This window comes from Oppia nitens, unplaced genomic scaffold (genome assembly GCF_028296485.1).
Source record: "Oppia nitens isolate AA-2021 unplaced genomic scaffold, nextdenovo-longstitch-racon4-pilon3 scaffold10_pilon_pilon_pilon, whole genome shotgun sequence".
NCBI classification, from domain to species: domain Eukaryota; kingdom Metazoa; phylum Arthropoda; class Arachnida; order Sarcoptiformes; family Oppiidae; genus Oppia; species Oppia nitens.
In genome coordinates this window covers 1,001,526-1,017,565 of record NW_026533189.1, presented here as the reverse complement: position 1 = coordinate 1,017,565, position 16,040 = coordinate 1,001,526, and the positions used below count along the sequence as shown (strand labels likewise).

General features: G+C 23.3%; 1 protein-coding gene across 3 annotated transcripts; it reads left to right on the top strand.

The window, feature by feature from the left end:
* The first annotated feature begins 86 nt into the window (after window positions 1–86).
* Window positions 87–15,525, top strand: LOC128952313 (putative extracellular sulfatase Sulf-1 homolog). Of its 3 annotated transcripts, none has more exons than XM_054297728.1 (14): window positions 87–462; window positions 2,028–2,109; window positions 3,126–3,189; window positions 3,284–3,377; window positions 3,468–3,789; window positions 3,853–4,003; window positions 4,068–4,101; window positions 4,172–4,221; window positions 4,336–4,427; window positions 4,490–4,690; window positions 4,767–5,767; window positions 14,575–14,717; window positions 15,027–15,165; window positions 15,444–15,525. In XM_054297728.1, the coding sequence occupies exons 1-14, from the start codon at window positions 324–326 to the stop codon at window positions 15,521–15,523; spliced, it is 2,592 nt and encodes an 863-aa protein (XP_054153703.1). In that variant the 5' UTR covers window positions 87–323; the 3' UTR covers window positions 15,524–15,525. The 3 variants fall into 3 exon arrangements, with proteins under 3 accessions (XP_054153703.1, XP_054153856.1, XP_054153780.1); XM_054297805.1 differs by lacking the exon at window positions 87–462 and adding an exon at window positions 1,948–1,967; XM_054297881.1 differs by lacking the exons at window positions 14,575–14,717; window positions 15,444–15,525 and having other exon boundaries at window positions 15,027–15,128.
* Window positions 15,526–16,040: the final 515 nt, after the last annotated feature.

Below are 16,040 nucleotides of genomic sequence, written 5' to 3'. Positions count from 1 at the left end.
AAACAAATATGTATATAGTATTTACATTAGTATTTTATTTAACTATTAATAATTATTGTTGTGGTGGTATTGAATACGACGATAATAATAATAATGACGATAATGATCACTCTTATACACAAAGTGATGGTCAATCACAAAGTCGTCACAATTCAAGACATCATCACAACAGCCATAATAAGAGTCTAAACCAAATATCATTAAGAGTACAATCAGAAGATAATAGTGATGACAGAAATTTAAGTGATTCACAGTCTAACTATCAAAAGTCAAGACTAGTTTCCGATATACCGCGACATTGGAGACGTAAATCAGTGCCACAAATGAATCCTTCTTCAGGAGTCGATATCAAAAGTCAATTACCATTTCCTAAGGGTTCGAGAAAAAGACATAATAATAATACAAACGAAAAACTGCCAAATATTATATTCATTCTGACTGACGATCAGGACATCGAATTAGGTCTGAATTTCATTTAGTTTTTTTTTTAATTGAATTCATAAATAATTTTATTTTTATAGTTATTTTAATACATTTTTAATTTGACTATATTTTTATTATTAACAAATATAAATATATAMTTTGTATATATTATTTAATTTAACTATACTATATTTTATTACTAATAAAATAAACTTTTTTCTATAATAATTGTGATTTAACTAAATTATAAATTAATATGTGTGTATTGTGTATTAATATTTGATTCTAAGATAATTACCGTATGACTTGACATTATATCGTTTAGATTAGTAATTAGGATCATAGAAACACAACACCTGTTTGATTACTAGTGACTAATTTATACATATTTAAGGACATAACAAAAACATGTATAAAGCAATACATGTGATGTCATGAGATATAATTATTTGTTTATTTTATTATAATTTATTATCAATAATTGTAATTGTTTCATAATTTACTGCAAATAACTAAAAATTTATAATTTAATAAAATAGGTTCATATAAATATTGTTTATTATTATTATTATTATTTAAAAATGTTGAGTTGTTATAAAATGTCAGGTTAAACGGTATAATTTTTCTATGTTATCTTTGCCGGTAGTATATATATTATGTAAAATAGGTAAATAAAAAAAGTTTAAATTAACTTAAAATTTATTATAATTATTTTTTTGAAATTTATTTCAAAAATAATAAAAAGTAGYTTTTATATTATATAAATTCACACAATGGATAAAAAATAACTTATCTTTAAAATTGTTATCTAACTGTGAAATCAAATAAAGACTTATTTTCACATTTTTTTGTTTTTCTTCTCGAAATAGAAAAATCAATAGAGTTTTATGTGAAATATATGTTATTTACAAAAATTTATTGTCAAACGGAAATTATAAAACTTTGACTTCACTCCAAAATTTCAAGTTTTCTAATGAAAATTTTTCTAATTATTTACTGATAAATGTTTTGCTAAAACATTTGCCAAAAAAAACTTTGTTTTCATTTTTTATATACATTGGTATTATAGTACCGGTATATAACTTATTTACATTTTATTTTTGTGAACTGTTATACTATAGATAGTCTACATTTATTTATTTAGTTCTTAGATAAATATATATATATATATATATATATATAAATTTTTATATATATATCCATATTATCTTGTAATTATATTATTAACATTAATTCTGCAAATTTATTTTTTTTAAATTAAACTGAAAATGTTAAATATGACAGTATAATTTTTATTTTGTTTAATTCATTATTCAATAAATTTTTATATTAAAATTTACTCTAAAAATATATACACAAATTATTTGCAATAAATCTTCGATTAGTTAATATTATACCACAGAATAAACAATCAAATTGTTTATAATATATATATATATTTATATGAGTAATTTGTTATTCACCACTTTAAGCATATTTTTGCATATATTTTCATTTTTCATATTTTCTGTCAACAAAAGTGTTACTAATTATAAAATTTGAAGGTTTTGTTTAAATTCTTGGTTTTAAATTAAATCGTTTTATTTATTTATTTAAAATCATAGGTTCTATGAATTTTATGCCAAAAGCCTCCAGAATTTTGGGCGAAGAGGGGATTCATTTCCCCAATGCTTACGTCACTACACCGTATGTTAACTATTATTAATCGGAACAGGTATTCTTTGCGCGTAAAATAAAACTGTTTTATTAAAAAAGTTAATGAAATTTAATAAATTGTAAAATTGTCATTTAAATCTATAACATCTCTTTAATAACTGACCAAATTTTGATTATTTTCGATAAACCATTTCATCTGATTTTGAACCGAAAAAGACTTTTTGACTCCTTCCAGATTTTCAATTTTTTCACTATCAAAGAAGTGTTTTATTTATTCAAATAAAATATAATCTGACAAAGCAATATATGGTAAATATAATGATTCATCAATGGTTTTAATAAATCCTATAAATTTATTATAATTCAATTGTATAAAACTTTTTGGTATATTTTCACTTAATTGGCCTATAGTTAAGAAGTGAAATTATTTAGTACTTAAATTAATGGCACATATCTTCAGCGAATTAAGTCCAAATGTCTTATAATAGTTCATAAATCATTACCCAATATCTATCTCATATTTTATCATCAAAAGTCTGGATATAACTTTACTAAATCCTTCAAAATTTTAGTATTAAAATTAGGTAGTTTTTCTGACTATTTTCTGTCTTTTACATTAACCTCTACTTCTTTCCATCATTTTTTATTTGTCAAATTAATGCTTACATTTAGTCTTCTATAAGAAGCCTTACTAATATTTTTGGCCTCCATTATTGCATTAATTAAGCAACGATATAGGTATTTTTGAGCATATATGAAAATGATGTCATGTGACATTAAGCTATGTAACGGCTTTATTAATAACTTTATTCTAAATGTTTAATAACATAATTAAAATACAATAATGTAAGTATTGAATTTTTAAAAAATTAAAATTTTAATCACTACATAGAACTCACAAAAACAAAGTAAAATATCATTATTTTTGAAACGCAAAGAATACCTGCTTCAATCGATATTGTATAAAAATCTATTGTAAATACTGGTATTAATTTACCTGTATATTAGACAAAATATTATTATTATACTAATTATTGATCAAATAGGATGTGTTGTCCGAGTAGGTCATCGTCATTAACAGGTCTTTATGTGCACAATCATAATGTTTATGTGAGACATAATTTCAAATGATTTTATATAAAAGTATATGAATTTGAATATTGATTTTATTTTTGAACACTTGTTTGTTGTTTGAAATTGACAGACAAATAATGACAATTGCAGTTCACAGCACTGGCAGACCACTTATGAGACGCGAACGTTCGCCACTTATCTAAGTAATGCTGGCTATCGGACAGGTATGTCATCGGTTCAATAGAGCATTAAATAAAAGAGTGCTTTCATGTCATTTAAATGCAACTAAACATTTGTATGCCTGTGTTTGACAGCATTTTTTGGTAAATACTTGAATGAATACAACGGCTCATACATACCTCAGGGATGGAAGGAATGGTCGGCATTAGTAAGGAATTCCCGGTTTTATAATTACACACTTAATGTGAACGGGAATAAAGTCAAACACGGAGACGACTATCATCTCGACTATTATCCCGATCTCATCACTAATGATAGTCTTCAGTTCTTAAGATATTCTAAAAGATTTTTTGCAAATAAACCATTGCTTATGGTTTTGTCATATCCTGGACCTCACGGTCCGGAAGAAGCGGCGCCACAATTTCAAAATCTTTTTATGAATGTCACAACTCATCGGTAATTAATGTTTTTCCTTTTAATATTGATTTTTTTGATAATTATTTTTTTTATTGATTGAAGAACTCCCAGTTGGAACTTTGCTCCCAATCCCGACAAACAATGGCTAATGAGAATAACTGGTAAAATGGAACCAATTCATGAAGAGTTTACTGATTTATTGCATACCAGAAGATTACAAACATTACAATCGATAGACGAGGCCGTAGAGAAAGTAATGTTTTATAATTAAAATACAAAATTATTTTAATTAAATTATTTTAATTATATTTTTACAGTTGTATAATGAACTTAAAGAACTGGGAGAACTTGGTTTGAAATTATTCATTTGTCTATAAATTAATTGATAAATTAAATTATGTTTTTGTTTTTAATGAAACAGATAATACTTATATAGTTTACACGTCAGATCACGGCTATCATTTAGGACAGGTATGTGTTTATATATTTTTGTAAAATGTATAAATTTTCTGTTTAGAAATTTAAATAATATTAATAATTTTTTTTACGTCTGGCTTATAAATATTTGCAATATTTTTTAAAAAGTTTGGTTTAGTTAAGGGCAAAGCTATGCCTTTTGAATTTGACGTAAGGGTACCATTTTATGTGAGGGGACCTAAATTAACTGGTGGTCAAAAGTGAGATAAACTTTCATTAATTTATTTTATTATTAGATTAAAAATTTAATTATTTATTACAGAATCGATAATATTGTGCTGAACATAGATTTGGCCCCAACTTTCCTTGATATAGCCGGTGTCAAAGCACCCGATCATATGGACGGCTCATCGTTTCTGCCAATTCTGAAGAATACTTATAAAACAGAATTGTTGAACAAATCGGACGGCGAAACAACTCATCAGAAAATTAATTGGAGACACACTTTCCTTATTGAGAGAGGGTTTGCATAATATATTATAACATTTATGTTGCAGTAATTGTCTAATCTTTGTATCATTAATATCACATTATACTAGAAAATCAATGCGAGATTTAAATTATAATTTGAGGACTTTGACCAAAAAAGAGTGGCTAACCATAGAGTGTCAAAAACCAGAATACCAGTCACCTTGTGGTCCATACCAGAGATTTGAATGTTTTTTTGATGGCTATGAGATGAGAATCAGAAAATGTCGAAAGACTTTGTGGGATCACTCTTACGAAGATAAAGCACACAAAAAGTGTATTTGTCCGGAGGATCAGCCAACCCATGCATTTGACGACCAAAACTTTGAAGATAACTCTGAACTAAGTTCTGATCCCTTTATAAATGTAAATAAGCGTCGATTAAATACAAATGAGAAGAAACTTCAGCGAAGATTTCTTAAAGAGCACGTCATAAACAAAGATTTTCGACCAACTTTTATTGAATCTCGAAATAAAAGGGATTTAGATTTTTCGATTGTGGAAACGTTTGATGTCGAGGGTGTATATGAATTGAGCAAACTTCTGGACGCCAGTACTTCCAAAATGTTTAATGAATCGACAATTTTTGAAGACAACTTCGATGACATCGACGACAAGAATAGTACGTTATGTACTGTTTCTTCCAATTTATCCATCTCTTGTTCAGATGAGGTCTACCAAAACAAACACTTATGGAAACAAAAGAAGAATAGATTAGATTCAATAATAAAAAAACTTCAGAATAAACTGACAGAACTGAAAGGCATTCGCCGTCACTTGAATATGAAGAGACCATTACTTCAAGGACTGGATTCAATTGGTTCTGATCATAACGGATGCGATTGTAATGTAAATCGGGATAATCGGTCACATCATCGAAGGGACAAGTATTGGAAGCGACAGTTTTCAAAGTATTCAAAACGCAAACGCATCAGATTTATGGACAAAGAGTGGAGAAGAGAAAAGAAAATGCGGCGAAAAAATAAATTTTTGAACACAACCTGTAATTACGAGAAAATGAATTGTTTTACTCACGACAACCAGCACTGGAAGACCGCACCTCTTTGGACAAGTAAGTGATCTCTTCATTTATATACACATACAAAGACAATGCAAACATTTGTCTTATTTTTAATACCGTATATATACTGTATATATCTATTACTTGCAAATCATATCTATGGGGCATCTATAACAACAAAGAGAATAAATTATATAACAATAATATAAAAATATAGATATCATCGCAAATGGTTTTGCTTTCATATATCAATTGTATTTACTGTATAACTTGTAATATAATAATAATAAGCCGTAAGAAATAGTTTTAATCTATTTATGAATTAATGAATTTAAAGCACATCCCACCCACCTCTATATATATATATATATATATTCCAGTGTATACCCCTCCCAGGTTGTCATCAAATGTTGAATTTACACAACAATTTCTATCTTAGATTTTACGATAGACACTGTTATTTTCAATCTAATTTAAGCATAACGTTAACTAACAAAAATTGTTTATTTTTTGATGCCAATGATATTAAACGAAGTTTTAATTTATATAATATATAGTATATGTATTTATAGTGATGCTATCAATAAATGGCATTCATTAACTGGCAATTTATTTACGGCTTTATCACTTACTTTTATTGTTAAAAAATATACATTAAATTTTTTATATTCAACAAAAACACATTTAAAAACAAAAAATATTTTCATATTAGAGAACATTGTATATAATATACTTTAGTTTTTGTATAATTAAAAATTTGTAAATTGCCGGTAAGTATTGTTTACGTTAAATAATGCCCGTTTGAATTGATGCAGATATAGAGTATTGTTTTTATCTAAAATATTGTTTTTTATTTTTTACTATTTATATTTTATTTATACTTATATAAATTTTGTATATAAATTATACACAATAATACAATTATATATGTGTTTAAATAAATATTACAAATTTAATTCATAGAGTAAACTGAATAATAGTAATTATTATTATTATACTATATATTTAGAGAAATGAATAGCGGTTTATAGAAAAATGTCTCTTATTATATATTCAAACAAAATTGTAGGCAATTATCATAATTAGTTCAAAACTTTCTCAAACTATTATAGCACACACACACTGAATACAACTACAGTATAATATGAATATTTGAATCATTTATTATTCAAGTTTCAGCCAAAATTTGTCTACAAATTACATATTAATAGAAATTCATGAATCGTTTCAATGACTCAAACAATTATTTTGTTATATTATAACTTATGATAATATTTTTGAATTGTATGAATGCTTTTTCCCTAAATTTCAAACCTCACAACCATTTTAGCATTTGATGAAATGTTAAGCATAGATGGACGAGAGTTATCATCAAAAATTGAACTAAATATTCATAACTTTTATTATTTATAACTTATATAACTTAATATACATTACCATATAATTTTTATATTAATATTTAATTCTTATCATTAATGTTAGCAAAAATATAATCAACCGTAAAAACAATTTAATCAATTATGAAATTAAGTCTGAATATGCAGAAACCACTTATAATCATTTAGACTCATTTATAAAAGTCCCATATTTACGGTTAAGTCTTAAAGCAAAATATAAAGTACGCTCTCATAAAATAATAAATTTATTGAATAAATACATAAAATTACATTAATTTTCATCACTTTCTGATATATATTCATTATTATAATTACAATTAATTTCTTTAAAATAAGATAAATAATATTTTTGATTTTCTATATCTAAATATTTTAACAAACTTAAAATATCATTATATTTTTCTTTAGTAATACCTATATCAACAATTAATAAATTTGTATCTATAGTAGATAATTTAATATCTATTAAATTAGCTTTAATTAAATTAATTTTAACAACATTTTGATCATAATAATTATCATAAAGAAAAATATCACCATTAGGATTAAAACAAAATTTTACAAATTTAGAAATATGAATTTTTGATCTTTTTTCAGAAAAAAAATTATTCAAAAAACTATTAAAATCATAAACCTCTGATTCTATAGTATTAAATTTACATTCTTTAATTAAATTTATATATTTATTAGGATTTTGAATAATTTTATTTTTACAATTTTTACTTATAACTCCAAAATTTCTATCACACATACAAAATGTATGACCTTTTACAGGATAAATATGTGTTAATTTAATATTAAATTTAATTGAAATATAGGAACAAAATTTTACCATGCACCAATTTTTATTTTGAGCACATGTATTATCTGACATAAATATAATTTCTTTATTTTCTAAAATATCATTATTTATAAAATTTAATACTCTATATAAATTAGAAACTACACTATTAGCATTTTTTGGGAATTTCCCTTCAATATTATAAAAAATAAATGAATCATAATTATATACATGAATATTTAATATAAAAAACCACAATAATCTTTTATAAAAAACATCTGAATTTGTTAAATATGGTAAAGGCTTATTTTGCCCATAGTCAAATTCAATTACTAAATATTTATTATCATTAATATACATATTTTTAATGTTTTTGTGTGCTAATATAGAGGATTTATGATTGTTATAATCTATATCTTTTATTAAACTTTTATTATTTATTTTATTATTGTATTCAAAACAAAAATCACATTCATCAGCTTTAGGTTTTTTAAATTGAATATTATAATGTATTTTAAAAAAATTATTAAATAAACTAAAGCTAATTTTAGAAATATTTTTATCTTTAGAATAATTTAAATAAAGTTTATATAATTTTGTTATATTTAATTCACTATTATAAAAATATAATTTATTACTATTTGTATAATGAGATGGTAATGTAGGGAATAAATTAATAAAATCATTAAATATAATTTTATCAATTTTTGATTTTTTAATATTATAACCTCTTAGATCAACTAAATTAATATTTTTATTTAGTTTGTTTTGAATTTTTTTAATTCTAGATATATCAATATTTAATAAATTTATTATAAAAGTTAAACAAACTTTAACCTCATAATTGTCTTGATTTTTAATTGCATAATTCCATATGTTACTTCTCGGTGAATCTTGATTATCATTTATTTTTTTCATCATCTCTTTTAACATATAATCTTGTTTTTCTTGATTCATTAAATTCCAGTACCTGTTATAATTAAAATTAAAAAAAATATAATCAAAATTTATTTTATTTAATAACTTTAAAATTATTGGTTCGATTGATCTAAAATTTAATATATTATAATATAAGGTAAATTAAAATATATCAATTAAAATATTAATTTCCAAAATTTGCTTAACCGCGCCTGCTAATTTGTAGTTATTTTTTATACTAGCAGTTAAATTAAAATTAAAATATTACAATTATTATTAAAAACTACTTATATTTAAATTAATTTAGTTATAAATACCTGTTAAATATTTCATTTTGTTGTATTTCATTAAATTTTTTATAACATTTCAATCTTTTACAACAATTTTCTATATTTACAAATGTTTTTTTAGGTACATTTTTCCCTTTAGATGTTATGTAATCATTTCCCTATTTTAAATAAAATAACTATTATTAATATTAATTATTATAATTTTATATATATTTACCGATTGTCTTCTTAATTTATTTTCAACTCTTTTATGGCAAATTGGATAACTTTTCCTATATTTTGATTCATTTTTTTCTTTTTTTTTGCTTTCAATTAAATCAATTAATTTATCTCTGTTAGTTATTTCATTTAAATATTGAATATTGTTGACATTAAAAGATGCATTCATTGCATATAAAAACACAATATACAAAAACTTAATCATAATTATAATAACTAAATCACAATTAGTAGTAATAATAATAATAAATAAATTACAATTTGTAGTAATAATAATAATGATAACTAAATCACAATTAGTAATAATAATAATAACTAAATCACAATTTGTAGTAATAATAATAATAATGATAACTAAATCACAATTAGTAGTAATAATAATAATGATAACTAAATCACAATTAGTAATAATGATAACTAAATCACAATTAGTAATAATAATAATAACTAAATCACAATTTGTAGTAATAATAATAATGATAACTAAATCACAATTAGTAATAATAATAATAACTAAATCACAATTTGTAGTAATAATAATAATGATAACTAAATCACAATTAGTAGTAATAATAATAATGATAACTAAATCACAATTAGTAATAATAATAACTAAATCACAATTAGTAATAATAATAACTAAATCACAATTAGTAATAATAATAACTAAATCACAATTAGTAATAATAATAATAACTAAATCACAATTAATAATAATAATAATTTAATTTAAATAAATTTTAAATAAAAAAATACAATATTTTTGAATGAAACTATTTGTTAAAATATTTGAAACCAAATGATAGAGATTAATAAAGTTTTACATTTGTTTAAGGATTAGTACTATTTTTGATAAGAGTCATGAGTTTATAGGTGGTTTCTGCATATTCAGACTTAATTATGAAATTACTATTAGTTAAAATATTAGTTTCCCTTATAAATAATATAACTGTTAGTTTAAATTTTCTTAACATTAGGCATTACTTGTTATTATTATTATTTCATAGTTTATGTTAATTTTTTATATTTATAAATTATAATATTAGTGCAACCATTTTAAACAAACACTACTTATATATAAATAAAGGCTTTTATTATAATTTTTCTCAGAGCTTAGACTTCTTCATTAATATTAAGCAAAATTTTGTTTAATATACAAAATCTTGTAAAATGCTATTAAATTGTCAAAAGCATTAGCAAATAGCTATTACTCCAACAAAAGTTTTAATTTATTTAAATACTTTTTTAACTTTAATAACTATTTAATATAAGCCCAAAAAAAGTATAAATATGCGCTGAATATAATATATATATATATTTATATAACTATGATATATAGTATAAGAAATGAGACAATTTTTCCTGTTTAAGCGTCTTTTAAAAGTCTTTATATATTACTATTGCTTGCGAGTAGTCATATCTCTTACTTATATCACATAAAATTTTATTTTACTTATTATTATAAATATAAAAAATAATAATAATTTTGATCGAATGAAACTTTTTTCGATGAAATTTTTTCTTCAAAATAAAATCACGTATTAATATAAATATAATATATTTAGAGAGTTAATGTGTGGTAATATTGTATATATTAAATATATTAAATCCTAATATAAAAAGTTTAGTTTGCATTAAGTTTTTACTTCAACATATCGTATAAGTTTTATAACATATAACAGCATTTACTTGAATAGTTTGCTATCAGCTCTAAATCTAAATCAAATTCAGTTCAATTATTAAGCCCATTGGTTGTATCTATTTTTATATAAAAAAGTTTGAGATATTTTTTACCTAACTATTGAATAAGTATTTTGTGTTTAGTTATTTTGTTATTTTTTTGTTGTTGATATACATTACTGAAAATAACATATAACTATATGCTTTATAATATCTAATATACTGTATATACAGTATGTTTATAGTTTGCGTATATTATATATATATATATACTGTATATACTGTATATACTGTACTGTATAATACATTTATGTAATAATGTATTCAAATTAGCGTTTGAAGTGAATTTTTAATGAACATTTATAATGTTATATATCATAGTGAGAGAAATGATTTGCTGGTTTAATAGCACCGGTAATAAAGAGAAACACCACTTCTGGCTATTCTAAACCTCAATCAAAAAATGATCAAAAGATTATACTTATAATACATTTCAACTAAAAAAACCATTTCTCTATGATATCAAACAAAAAAAACTTAAAAAACAAGTCGTGAGTTTCACAAACAATGCTCTCTTACATACACTGAGAGGGCTATTATACCTAAAAAGCAAATTATAATTTGAATATTCATCTCAAATACTGTCACATAATTCATATGTGAAAAGAAATTTACTGTAATTTTTGCCACAACTATGTTTCCAACTTTTTTTTAAACAGAGAGAGAGAGAGAGCAAATATTTGATTGATTTTATTGATATAAAAGCCTATCTTAAGTAGTTTTGTGGATGAGTTTGTATGTAATCGATAGCATATGTAATGACAGATATTTTTATATATTATGTTAGATTTGACCAAATAATGAACCAACCGTTTAATAGTAAGAAAAAAGACATATCAAACACACAGTTAATGTCCACAAAATTTTCAGTCCATTGAACTCATTGTATAACAAATATATATACACTTAATATAGAATATACAGCTTTGCATATAATTTGTGCTTATTTTCACAAGTTTTCTCTTTGATTATATATTTAATTATTATTTTTTGCTAAATTTGTCTCACAATCAAAACATGGGTAATAAGGTTTGGGTCTAAAACGGGAAACAGTGGTTCACTGTATGTGTTTTTGTGACCAAAAAGGCCCCAAAGGAGATATACACAGCATATAAAAAACAAGTGATATAAATAAATATCTAGTGGTATGGCTTGTGGCTCATCATACCTGAAAGTGTGCACACATTTTATTACCCTATAGTTAATGTGTTTTATTTACAACCCGTGGCTCACGACTTGAAATTGTAGCCCAACTTTAACTTTAATCAGTGATTGAAATTAAACAACAAATTGAAAAATAAATTTTAAAAATTGAGCACAACTTTTGATTAATAAAATAAATAACAATACATTATTATTAACTTTTATTTTATACAATAAAATTATAAAAATATAAGACGGAAAAAATATATAAATAAAAAAATTAAAATCAATAAATTTGCTAATGTTTACTACTTTTTATTATGTTTTTAAAAAATTGATTTTTTGTTGCGTTTAAAAGCAATGCCATTGAATAAATAGTCACATTTTTTTTTGTTTAGTAAAAATCACACAAATATAAGATTAATTACCATTTGTTGATTGAATAGTTTCATTTTGCAAACAATAATAATAATTTATTGAATATATTGCACATTATTTTTATTGAGTAATTGCTATTATATTAATATATGATATATACACTTATTATTCTCTCTCTTATTTTCAAACAAATGAAAGTTTTTACATTTAATATAATATTTTGTATTAATCTTATGACACAAAAATTAATGTCATTTGAAAAAAGCTAACTATTTATCAAAGTAGTTGATCATAATTTTTTTGCTAAAAAGAAATTACTTTTATATATAAATATATATATAAAAAACTTATAATATAAATTATTTCTATGGATATACTTTAATGTAAATTGAAAGCTCAAACTAATGATATTCAGTTGTTTGGAGATATCGTTGACTTATTTACTAAATTATTAAATTGTTTTTCTCTCAACAATATGCTATTTATCAGAATTAGTCGACAAAACCTCATAACCTCTGCAATACAACAGTCAGTCATAACTATTACTACTATTGTATGACTTCACTAATGTATTCACCGTTTTATTTGCTATAAAAAACTTTTTTAACATCAAGTTTTTTTTGCTGCAGATATCGCTTAATTTAATGAATAGTTGAACCGAATCTATGCTATGACTTATGGGATATTCAACGGCTAATCTATTTTATAAAAACCAGAAAAAATGAGAATAAATTTAATTATATTTATAATAAAATATAGACCGGTATATATCAGACTATATTTATAGGAAATATAATGCAATTTGTTTTGAGTGAAGCACTATACCACTCATTGTTAATAAATAATCAGCTGTTTAGTAGTTAAAAAATGTTGTACATTAAAGTTGATTATAACAAGAAAAAAATAAGGCAATCAAAAATGATTTGTCAGTCAATAACTTTTTTGTTGTATATATAATATATAAAAAAAATATTTACAACAAAAAACAACAAAATTGTTTTATCTTCTAATACTATAATTTAAGGTTATTAAAAATCTTTCAGCTTTATTAAACATTTGACAACGAGAGCTCCTTGTCCTCTCTTATTTTATATACCAGTATTTCCCCTGAGTTAACAAAACTGAGACAATATATATATATATTGAGAGAGAGAGAGAGAGAGAGAGAGAGAGAGAGAGAGAGAGAGAGAGAGAGAGAGAGAGARAATTGACTTTTTTTGTAATTATTTAACAAAACAAATGAAACAAAAAGATGTTTGAATCGATTGAATAATAGTTTTTGTGTGTTTCAGTGGAAGAGCTGTTTGCGTGTAAATTGTGCCCAAAGATTACAATCAGAAGTTTGCAATTCAACAAAACAGTTAATGATATCTCAGGGCATAGTTATAAAGTTAAGTTAATTTTGTTGTCTTATAACGGGTTCCGCCAAATGTATGCTTTAATCATATTTTCAAATGAAAGGCAAACACAATAATAATAATAATAATAATAATAACAACACGAAAACTTTTTTGTGATTATTTGATTGATTTGTTTGTAAACTTGTTATCAAATTTATGAAAACTAATTTCAATTACTTTCAACTTTATTGTTATTTTAATATATAATGTATATATGTATGGGAGGGTAAATAGTATTAAAAAATAATTGGACCTCAAATTGGCATCATTTATAAGATTAAAATCTAATTTTGAGTTAACAAATAGGATTTTTTATATCATATGTTGTATTGTTTAATAATTAAATAAAATTATATTAATCTCGACATAAAAAAAGCTAAACAAAAGATCAAACAATATATTTATAAAAAAGTACAATATTTTTAACATACAGTAATGGTATTGAGATTGCTTTAAATGATATGAGATAAGTGATCTATAATACAGTATATATATATATCGGTATAGTTATAAGTGATAAACTAGTATTTATTAATGATGTATTTGATATTTTGATTGTTAAACATAAATATCTATTAAATCTATGAAATAGAGGGACCGTTTTGTTTCTGTCAAAACTCTAATAATAATAGCTTTTGGTGTTTGCGGACAATTAACTCAACGCATAACTTCTTGTACTGCGAGTTTGTCACCGGATTTATTACTTATTATAATCTATTACGAGATCCCTATCAGGTATGCCTTTTAACTAAGACAACAGTAGTGACATTATATCAATATATATATATAGTTTGTAATCCAAAATAACGTGATATCAGCACTCCATCAGCAGCTCTATAGCCGCCTAAAGGAGTATTGATTGAATGGTATATCTATTGAACGCATCATTTGTCACACAATAGATATATGATATTTGGATTCAATTCATGCTCTCTGTCTCTCACTATTTGTTATCACTATTGCACTGAATTAATGATATAATAGCACAACTCATTTGTGTGTTTGTTGTATATATTAAACACATATATTATTTGGTATATATAGCTGAAGAACGCCATATACGACCTCGAGTTCAGTACACTTGAAGACCTAAGACGACAGCTGAACAAACTGAAGACCTGTGTTGGCGCTAAACAGTGTACACTACCGGTCCGTAAACACTATAATAATCACATTATAGATGGTATGACCAAAGATATACAAATTTTACCAAATATTATGCTTTAAGTTAAACCCTTAATCTATAATATAATCCAATATAAAGTTTTTATTGCAACAAAATTGTGATATCATTTACTTTATATGTATATATCATATAAATGTTATGTTTTACCAGAAATGTCTGATCTGAAAATAAATTTTTATTTTCAATTTAAACCCGTTTTTGGCAACAAAAATATTATTATTATTTATTTGAGTGATTCCCAATACATTTATTATTATTTTTTGTTGTTTTTACAGATTCAGCGAATATGAGTGGTATTAGTATTTCAAACAATTTTTCGGCCAAAAGTCGATCGGAAAGAAAAATTATTTCTTAACTAACAGTATATATATATATATATAAGAGACAAATGGCATACAAATTGGCAAAATAAAAGCACAAACATTTAGATTTGGATTTTTCTGACATAGATTTATATATAAAATACAAAATCGCATTTCAAACACAAATTTCTTCACAATTCTGTATTAAGGAATCAATTTTTTTTATGGTTTCAACATTTTTTTGATACATTTAAAGGAAATTTTGATAACTTAAGAGATATGCCAAATATTCAATTGGTGTACAAATTTAGGACATTTTTTCAAAAAATTGTTTTTTTGTTTTTTCATAATTAATTTTAATTGAGCACAACGTTTAAGTAATTTGTGATATTTTCATACACACGCCATAAAAACATATTAAACTGTTTTTCACTTATATTTATTTTTGTTTTTATTTTAATAATTTTTACTTTCAATTGATTTGTTTTTAAAACAAGCATATGTAGGAAATAGATGTCACTTTTTAAAGCAAAAAACAAATTATATTTTATTTATTTTACATTTATTTTT

Excerpts from the sequence above, each read along its gene's own strand:
- LOC128952313 (XM_054297728.1), top strand. The coding sequence starts at position 324 with ATGAATCCTTCTTCAGGAGTCGATATCAAAAGTCAATTACCATTTCCT. Across the intron at positions 4,102-4,171 it reads TAAAGAACTGGGAGAACTTG|ATAATACTTATATAGTTTAC; the intron begins GTTTGAAATTAT and ends TTAATGAAACAG. Across the intron at positions 14,718-15,026 it reads TATTACGAGATCCCTATCAG|CTGAAGAACGCCATATACGA; the intron begins GTATGCCTTTTA and ends TGGTATATATAG.